The sequence below is a fragment of the Vollenhovia emeryi genome, unplaced genomic scaffold (genome assembly GCF_000949405.1).
Source record: "Vollenhovia emeryi isolate VEMERY1.0 unplaced genomic scaffold, V.emery_V1.0 DF939149.1, whole genome shotgun sequence".
Classification (NCBI taxonomy): Eukaryota; Metazoa; Arthropoda; class Insecta; order Hymenoptera; family Formicidae; genus Vollenhovia; species Vollenhovia emeryi.
Genome location: NW_011967217.1, coordinates 1,952,439 through 1,962,421, shown reverse-complemented (window position 1 = coordinate 1,962,421; position 9,983 = coordinate 1,952,439). Strand labels below are relative to the sequence as shown.

Genomic DNA, 9,983 nt, shown 5'->3' with positions numbered 1-9,983 from the left:
GTCTCCACTTGGTGCGTGTCCGTGGTTGTATTCCGTGCTGCATGCATGAAATGTCGGTAACAGGAGAGTGTTATTGATTTTTCGTAACGGGAGCGAGCGAGAAGGTTATACTTATACCTCTCGCTCGCTCCCGTTACGAAAAATCAATAACACTCTCCTATTACCGACATTTCATGCATGCAGCACGGAATACAACCACGGACACGCACCAAGTGGAGACTTTATCGGCAGTACTTGAAAATGGGTGTAGCGGAATAGTTCCAAAATTGGAAATGGGCGTAAAGCGCTGGAATCAGTCCAGCGAAAACGGTAACAGGCAAAACGCCGGGATGGCCGCTCTCAGGTTTCTCTCTGCTACAAGAAACGAGAGATGATCGATTATACAAATCTTAGCATCGAACAATCGATTAATCGAATCTAAAACCATCGAATAAATAATTAATTGACATTATAAACATCGATAAAAATAATCGATTATTTGTTAAAGAAACATCGAACTTCGATGCATCGAGGCAACATCGCCCATCTCTACAAGCAGCCATCTTCCCGACGACGACGCGCCCCTTGACGTAGGCCGTTTTGAGCGGCGTCGGAACTGATGAAAGGGCCTGTTCCTTCAGGGGCAAACGCATTCGTTTGCTCCCCCTTTTTCGGGAATATTCTGCGTGGATCGCGCGAGCGAGGTTATTCCTTGCGGGGTTTCCTAGTATCCTGGGCGCATCACTCGTGCGACTGACTGAAGCTTAAGGACACTGCGTATGGTTTGCAGATGTCCCATGATGCGGAACGTAAGTAACGGGTGAGGAAAAATTGACCTGTCTGCAGGAAAGATCGGCCTTTCTCTTGCGCGAATAAGGAAACGTCCTGGAGATAGGCATCACTACGTGACGCAATGGCAGAGACAACAGAAAAGATAGGTGAGCAAAGTTGGCTCGGGTCCCTTTTCAAGATGTAGGACAACGCTTTGAAATCATTCGCAAATTCTGTGAATGTGATAGACTAAATTTGCATTTGTAAATTAATCACAAAGCAAACAAAAATACTGAAAGAAATAACTTTATAGCGTGGCTTCTTATGTGCACTTTATATGTGTAAAGATTATGTCTATATACTCTTTATTTATATTATGCAATGTTTCAATTTCTAGTAATTAATGTCAAAAAATTGTGCATATTAGAACAGTTTGAGTAGACAGTAAATTAGTATCAATATTAATTGAGTAAGTTTTATGCGTTGAGTTTACAGATTAGCCTTCTCTTATAAATTATTCAACGAGTCTTCTTGCAGAGATCCTGAAGATTGAGGAGTATGCTGATGGTGTACTAATTGAAAACGGAGCCTCAGAGATTTTCTTTGGTAATTTAATCGTTCAGAAGCAAAATGTTTAATGCTACAATGACTTCAGTTAGTTAAAGCAATATGAATATCCTGTTTTTTTGCAGACGGGGATATTTCACAGAATGAACCCGTAGTGGTAGCCAGCAGACCAATTACGGACAACGAGAAGGGTAATTATAATTTGTAAATACGTATAATGTATAGAAATGTATACAAGTGAATCCCAACCAGTTGAGTTGACTATAAGTTTCCCGTCTCAATTTTTAATCATTACTGGTGACAATAAGCAAACTCTCCTTTCGTCTCTTGTACTATGTGTATGTGTATACACATGTGCGCGTGAGTACATAAAAGGTATATTCTACTTATCGCTTATAAGGCTGATGGCAGAGAACAATCCGTAAACGCTTAAGACTGTCTCAGTCGTAGACGTAGGGCAAGGCAGAGAGAAACAAGTCGTACACAATAGCCTTTCACGACTTACGTTTCTCTCTGCCTTGCCCTACGACTAAACCAGTCTTAAGCGTTTACTGATCGTTCTCTGCCATCAGCCTAAGAGTCTGAGCACAGAGCGACGTAATAGCCTACGGCAAGACGTAAGTCACGAACGCAGATAGCGCAAACCCTTTGGCTTATGTTGTACTTGCTTCCGATCACGTGCAAACGACGTTACATTTACGTCAAAGCCTGTGCGCTATCTGCGTTTATGACCTGCGTCTTGCCGTAGGCTATTGTGTTGCTTTGTGCTCTAACCCTACACTCACGAGCATTGTTCGTCCTCGTTCAACATTTGCTAAACAACAAGAGCGTTGAATAGTTGTTTAAATGAGAAAAGTTATGTTTTTATGATGCGCTGAAATTATGTATGCTCAGTTATTTAAATGAAATTATGCATGCATAGTTATTTAAATGAGAAAAGTTATATTTTATGATGGGCTGAAATTATGCATGCTCAGGTACTACAAACTGACAAGTAAAAATGTTCCTATAAATGACACTCTTTTTAAATTATAATATCTTAATAACATCAGTGACTTTTATTGACCGTATCTGGCAATTAAAATTCTTATTGCGAAAAATATTACCCCAGCCAGGATTCAAATTTTAATTGCCAGATACGGTCAATAAAAATCACTGATGTTATTAATTTATTAATTACTTCTGGCGACTTTAAGAATATTCTTACTAGTTTATAATTTCTTGTATAAATTTACAGTAGCATTGCCATTATGTGTTTCCCTGCTTCTCCGAATACTGCAATATACTCTTGCAGTATACTATTTTTACGAATAATGGATGTGAGAACTAAAAACATCGGAAAAATTTAAATTGAAATAAAAATTTGCGACATGTTTCAACTTACATTTGCGTTTGCAAGTTCACATAAGTTTAGTTTTAATGTTTTACTTTATTATTTTTTGTTTGGTTCGTCGCATTATCGTTTATTTTATTTTGTTAACAGACGATTTGGTTATTTCAATTATAACTGATTATCAATGTGTGACATGTCACCGTGTTTTCCAGTCGAAGGATGTAAGTTGTAATTTTCTTTTTTTTTTCTTTCTTGAACTTGTGTTTGATGTATTCACACTCCCGTGGTTTGCACTTCCATTAACAATTTCTGTTTTCTAATTCTGAAATAGATGCTGCAGAAGCATGTAGACATGTGCAGAGAGGAAGATGACTCGATTAATATCATCGGGCTTGATAATATGGTCAGTTACGATTCAGACGAAATGGATGATGAGGATGATGAGGATGATCCTTCAACAAGTTTAAGTGCTGAAGGTATGTAGCTATACATTGAACAGGACTTTCTGTTCGCTCTCACGTTACAAATGGTTTTACAGTCCGATTATGTTCCTAGATTCGGATTCTAAAAGCCAAAAGAACAATAATGAAAAACCTGTCATTAAACCTGTGCCTGAGACGCAGTGTCATTGCTGCGGAGAAGACTTAAAGACGGCACACAGTGGCGGGGAATATAAGTGTTCCATTTGCGATCTCAGTTTCAAGAAAAAGGCATCTCTGGACAGACACGTTATAGTCATACATTGGAAGTGTGATTCGTGTACATGCAACGAATGCGGCTCTTCTTTTCGCGACAAGAAAGCTTTGAATAAGCATCGCTATACGACACATGGAGATCGCAAAATTTTTAAGTATGTCTATATGCACATGCAATACTCTTTTTTATAAAATAGTTTCCTTAATTGTTGCTTGCTGTAATTAATTATACGGTATACGATACTATTATTGATTTAAGTAATTCTTATCTATATAAATAGATATGAAATATCTATCGCCATGAAGTGTTAACTTTACAAAAATTTTTCTCATTCTCCATTACTTTTCTTCATTAGTTACTCTATGATTTTTATTTTTATATTTCTACTTTTAGATTTTTTGCTGTACTACAAATTCACATATTTTTACATGTTCTTACTGCATATTTTATTTTCACATATTTTTACTAGGTGTGAGCCTTGCGATACTTACTTCTCCCGGAGTTACCACTTAAATCGTCACATAATGCAATCTGGTTGTCACGGTAACATACTTAATACGTTTAGCTGTCAAGTAAGTGTAGTTACTTGTCGACAATTCTTTAAAATATTAGCGACTTCGAAATTATAATGATCGAATGAACATATACAATGTTGTAGGTTTGCAAGAAAGATTTTACGCGTAAAGATAACTTGCGGGAACACTTGCGTACACATGCGGGAACGCCCCAGAGGCAAAAAAAGAAGTGTAAATATTGCTCGAAGGATTTCTTTACGAATCAACAGCTATTGGTACACGAACGCATGCACACAGGAGAGCGACCGGTCCAATGCGATTTATGCCCGAAGACATTCCTGTCACCGCTTGCACTGAAAAAGCATCGCCGTGTACATACCGGAGAGAAGCCGTTCGAGTGTAAATACGTAAGTAGCTTTTATCGAGTATACGCACCTATGAGTATTTACGCCTGAATATCAGGTGTATGTTAACATTGGGTGTTTCTCTCGAGTGATAATTAAATATAGAAATAATAACACTAACTTTTGCCGCGTGATTTTTTATTGCAAGCTAGCATTGTGGATGGACAAAACGTGACCGTAAGTTCGTAATCGTTCGTGAACTATGTATATTAAAGAAATATTTCTGAATACACAAATCACGCATTTCCGTTTTGTAAATACAATTAAATGTATTTCTTAACAAGAGCAGATTCAAGAGGGACGTGGACCCTCTCCCCATGAATATTAAGCATAACTCTAGGTAAAATGGAATTAAAAATAAAAATTAACACATTAACAGAAGAAATTTTTTAGCTTTGCGATAACTTAAAACTTGTCTGAAGTCTCGAATAGCCGAAGACAGGTTGACAAGACTCGTCCTATGAATGTTCATCTCCAACTGTTAACGTTCAAAGTAGAAGCAGTAATAAACCAATTTGCCAAAAAGAAAAAAAACAAAAAGTAGAATTTATTTTATAAATATTCAGACATTAAAAATAAACCAAATGTGTAAATGTGTTAATGATTTTTGTTTTCCAAGGCTTTGCGAGTTTATTTAAACGCATGCCAAATCTTAACCATAAATTTTACAAACTCAATTGGACTTTTAGTTTTGCGGCCCCTTCGAAAAAACTTTCTACACCCGCCCTTGCGCAAGTATTAATATTCCGAATTCGTGTTTACAGTGTCAAAGAAAATTTGCTGCTCGCGAAACATTAAATCGCCATCAACGGACGCATACGGGCGAGAAACCGCACGTATGCCAGTATTGTAACAAATCGTTCATACAGGCAGCACAATTAAGAGCACATGTATTCCATCACACAGGAGAGAACGGTTTCTATTGTGATGTATGCGGCAAGGCGTTTAATCGGAAAGCACGTTTGAATATCCACAAGAAATTCGTACATGAGGGAGCAATTCCATTCACATGCGAAGTGTGCGACAAGGGTTTTACGCGAAGAGAGGACTTGGTCAAACACAAACTGCTACACACTGGCGTTAAACGTAAGCAATATTTACAAAAGAAAATTAAACGTGAATATAATAATTTAAAAATAAGTTTGTATTATTTTATTTCTTATCTATGGATTTCTGTTTGGATTGCGTTTCAGCATTCAAATGCGACAAATGCTCGAAAGCCTTCTCGGCGAAATCGTCGTTGCAGGCTCACCTCAACACCCACAGACGCGAACCACCTCAGTCGTGCGTCGAATGCAACCGAGTGTTCATTCGGCAAGATTGCTTAATGCGGCACATTCGTGCAAAGCATCGGGAATTGTTGGAGGACGTAATGAATGAGGTCGAGAAGAAGCATTTGCAAACACAGTTGTACAACATTGCATCAATTGCTGCCGCCAAAACGGAAACCGGCGAATCTAGAGAACTTTCTACTGACGAGTTGTTGACGGCCATCCTCGATCTCTTGAGGATACTTATCGATGAGGAAACGTTGCAGGTATAGTTTATTTAGTTCAATTTAACGTTTTATTATATCGCCTTTTATGTTAAAATAAATTAGTTACACTGATGTATAACTAATGATCTAATTCGAATGTTGGCAGTTGTTTGGTTCGCCAGAAACTCCGATACAAGATATCCTTGAAGCTGTGATCAGAAGATGCGGATACGAGCCGATAACATCGGAAGCTAACGTAATGCTCGCCGATAGGTTACGACAAAACATCAAGATTCTGTTCACCGTTGTCATCGACACAATGAATGATGAAACAGCGAAGTCTCTCTTGACAACAAAAACAGTGGACGATGTCATTCTTCATGTTTTGGAAGTATCGAATCGAAATTAGAAACTAAAACTATTACACAATTATACATTTTTTATTCTAAATATTTGAAAATTGACACGAATTGCAAAAAAAAAGAGATAGGGCAATATTCATCTACCCAGTCAGCAAAATGTCAGCAGATTCGATCAGAGACCCACACCAAAACCATAGCTACCCTGACAACATTTCCATTGCAATTCTGCTGTAAAACTGTATGAGAAATCATGCATTAACTTTCGGGCAGATCATGCATTTTCTATTTCCAACTTTGACTGTCTTTCTGTTGGCAGAAACTTGCACTCATCGTAGTGCAACAGAATTGTTGAAGATATGTGTACGCATTTACGTACAGCAGAAAAGTGTAAGAAATGCGGAAAATGCTTGCGCAAATCGCAGTGCAATATAATCGCGCTAGATTTGTAGCAGCGCCTACTGCTAGTAATACATATAGCAGAATTCAACAAGAATTGCGGCAGATGCTTGCACGTTCTTTTCGTGTTTCTGCCAGTCGGATCTGTACTCAAAACTCTGCTGCAAATGCGCATGAAGAGTTTAACGCGATTTGCTGTTATTTTTCTGTCAGGCAGATACTTCAATATTGTTCTCACATTTCTGCTGCATGTCTACTTTTAGCAAATAGTATGAAACTTTACAGTAGCTTCTTACAGCAGACTGCAATAGTAAGTACTCGTCAATACCAGATATTATGCACTTCTGTCGCAATTTTGGGCTGTTTCTTGCGCACTTCTGCGGGTCGTATCTGAACTGTCAGATTGTGTTACCAGGGTATCTATCTCCGCATTTGGCTCTTATTTTGGCAACGTAGTTTGTAAAACATACGCTGTCAACAGATTGACGGCAGAAATCGAGCAGGTTCTGCGCGGCGCAGTTCGACAGCAGATTGACGGCAGAAACCGAGCTCGTTCTGCATAGCGCAGTTTGATGTCATCTTGGTAATAGAAATCGAGCAGAATTTGCGCAGCGCAGTTGGACTGCAGATTGGCTGTAGAAACTGAGCAGAATCGTCGTTTCTATTTCTTTCGTTTTCGTTCCTTTTATTACAAAAAATGCGTAAAACTAATAAGTAGTAAGATTTCTATCTACACACTCGTAAGTGTTCACTTCAGTATCAGATAGATGCCCAGACAGCCAAGCCTGTAGAGAACAGATTTCAGGAAAGTCCCAACTTTTTCGACAGAAAGACTATAGATTTTAAAGAGGCTCTGATATATCACACAGGGTTGGGAAAGTTACTTTCCCAAACAATGTACTTTCGCTAACAATGTAACTAGTTACAGTTACAAGTTACCAATTCTGAAAAGTAACGCGTTACAGTTACTCGAAAAGTAACGAATCGTTACTTTGCAGTTACTCCCTTGCAATAGAAATAAAAATATCGAATCTGCATCTGAATTGTAAAGCGGCGATAAAGGCGTTTATGCGCAAATGCAAGGCCTAATGCGATCTGTAGAGGTTGAAAAAATATATAAAGTAACTATTAACGTAACTATTAAATTAGTTACTAGTTATCGAAAAAATGTAACAGAGTTAAGTTACAGTTACAGTTACAGTTACAGATGTAGAGAAAGTAACGAAGTTAAGTTAGAGTTACCAAAAAGAAGTAACTGTAACTTCGTTACAAGTAACGAGTTACTTCTCAACCCTGATATCACATAATATCGGCAGAACATCAACAGAAATGTTACAAAGCTTGATAACATGTTTAGACAGCAGATTGGCAGCAGAAATCGAGCAGATCCTGCTCACGCAACAGATTGCAGCAAAAACCGAACAGAATCTGCTGACATAACTTGTCGGCAGATTGGTAGTAGACTGTTGTTTGCTGTCGATTTATATTGTAATGCTCCCGCTAGATGATGCATTCAGCTTGTGCCCTGCCGCCAGAGTTTACTGACATGCTCGGACAGCAGATTGTTGGCAAAAACTGAGCAGGATTTTGCAGTTTAATTTATATTTTATCACCATATTGCGTGAGCAGGATGTGCTCGATTTCTGCCGCCAATCTGCTGTCTAAGCATGTTATCAAGCTTTGTTATATTTCTGTTGATGTTCTACCGACACTATGTGATATCACGAGACACGGTAGTGTCTCGCGCCAAGTATAAGCGTAGCTTGACCGCACGCGCAAGATCGACCGTGTAAGTTTACGCGAGTACGCGAGTTGACAGGTCCTCAGATTTTCGGATCTCAACAACGTCTGATCCGACGAACTTCTAAGTGCGATCAATCGATATATCAGTTACTGTATGCAATCTGCAGTCTTCAAGATTTGTAGTGGGCATTTGACGTAATACGTTGCTAAAACCGATTTGGCTATCTGGATAACCAATGAAATGAAACGTACAGACGTTTGAGATCATGCTTAAGATAATTTTTAATATAACATGAAACTATGAATATCGCCCATAGTTTTAATTAATTAAGCCGTGTTATTGAAGTAAAAAAAGATATAATCGGGAAATAGGTTTGAAAATGTTTACGTTTAACAAAGAAACATATGTTACCACTGCGTGACAAAATTTTGCATTTGACCTTTTCTATGTAAGGTGTGGCTATTAAATAACTGGTTGTAAAAGTGTAGTTTATTATTACAATCTTATAACTTGACTGTTATCCCCTCCAATATACTCCCTTCCCCTATCTATTGGCGACGCCAAGATAGAGCTCCTATAATAAGAGTAAGCCAATATAAGCCAATGGTGACGATTTTTTATTGGTTGTCTCAATCTGCCACATATAATAGCCAAGGATCCGCGAATTTTAAATATGACATTTGCAAAGAATAATAATTAACGATAAGACAAAAGTATACAGCCTATCGATATTATATTTTTTATATATTTAACAATGTTATATGTGTACTTTAATAAGTAATTTAATTAGTAAATCATGATATTGTTATACGATTTAAAATGTGTCATTTTCCATTAAAAGGAATATAGAAAGATGTAATATTTTGGTACTTAATATGCAGCGAGACAATTGGCCACCAATATGGTTTATTTAGTTATATCTTCTTGGATCAATAGCGAGAGATGGAGTCAAGCATCGAGTGACGAGCGGCGCTGTCGGATCCTAAGAGATATAAACAAAGGAACTATTTTGCATGCCTTCCAAGTCCGGCGTTTCACTCCTTATACGCTCATTCACCTATCAGACGTTCTCATTAATTACACGATAATTATTGCAAATTTTATAAAATGGTACATGATTTTTCTTTTCAGTTTGATCTAATCTACCACAATTTTTGCTTCGGTTAGAAATTTGGCTGTAGAGAGATTTGAGGATTTTGAGGTAGCGCCATCAAAAGTTAATGCTCTTACACCAGTGTCATGCAGTAAAGAGATACATTGATTTATTAAGCTAGTTTTCTGATCTGCCGCTATTCCATTAATGAAAGAATATACGAAGAGAAAAACCAAGGTATCTCTAGCAATGTTAATATTACCATTTATGATATCACTCCAAAGATCAACGTAACTATATTTTTCACCGTCATATTCGACGTATTGTCTGACATTTTGTAAAAAATTAAGGTACCGATTGATGGATAATCTATAACTTTTACTCATTCGGAACTACTTTTTAATGCTTCTACCATAAAATAAAGACTTCCACTAATTGATTTATGCCATTTACTTATTGATTTTGGATGTCAAAGACAAATTGAATTGTTTACGACACATAGTTATAGCCGACACAGCAAAATATATTCGTAGTACAACTAGTAGGTCCACTCCGTCATTTGTTTTCGTTTTGCATCGATCCCTTCTGCGCATCCGACATTATATATGATACAAAATAGAGTTTTTTATTAAAAAATTTCAAGATA

At 37.5% G+C, this 9,983-nt stretch overlaps 1 protein-coding gene across 3 annotated transcripts in view; it reads left to right on the top strand.

Annotated features, from left to right (window-relative positions):
* Nucleotides 1–6,171, top strand: part of LOC105565808 (zinc finger protein 436-like) — an 8,374-nt gene extending 2,203 nt beyond the window's left edge. Inside the window, exons 2-13 of one of the 3 annotated variants that reach the window (XM_012019313.1) lie at nucleotides 169–683; nucleotides 770–917; nucleotides 1,288–1,356; nucleotides 1,443–1,508; nucleotides 2,801–2,871; nucleotides 2,982–3,126; nucleotides 3,206–3,500; nucleotides 3,816–3,918; nucleotides 4,005–4,268; nucleotides 5,030–5,351; nucleotides 5,459–5,802; nucleotides 5,909–6,171. In XM_012019313.1, coding sequence (XP_011874703.1) covers nucleotides 893–917; nucleotides 1,288–1,356; nucleotides 1,443–1,508; nucleotides 2,801–2,871; nucleotides 2,982–3,126; nucleotides 3,206–3,500; nucleotides 3,816–3,918; nucleotides 4,005–4,268; nucleotides 5,030–5,351; nucleotides 5,459–5,802; nucleotides 5,909–6,151 — 1,947 coding nt within the window. In that variant the 5' untranslated portion in view covers nucleotides 169–683; nucleotides 770–892 and the 3' untranslated portion in view covers nucleotides 6,152–6,171. Of the gene's footprint in view, nucleotides 1–168; nucleotides 918–1,287; nucleotides 1,357–1,442; nucleotides 1,509–2,800; nucleotides 2,872–2,981; nucleotides 3,127–3,205; nucleotides 3,501–3,815; nucleotides 3,919–4,004; nucleotides 4,269–5,029; nucleotides 5,352–5,458; nucleotides 5,803–5,908 lie in introns of those variants that run through there. The other 2 variants (XM_012019312.1, XM_012019314.1) reach the window with 2 other exon arrangements.
* The last annotated feature ends 3,812 nt before the right edge of the window (nucleotides 6,172–9,983 follow it).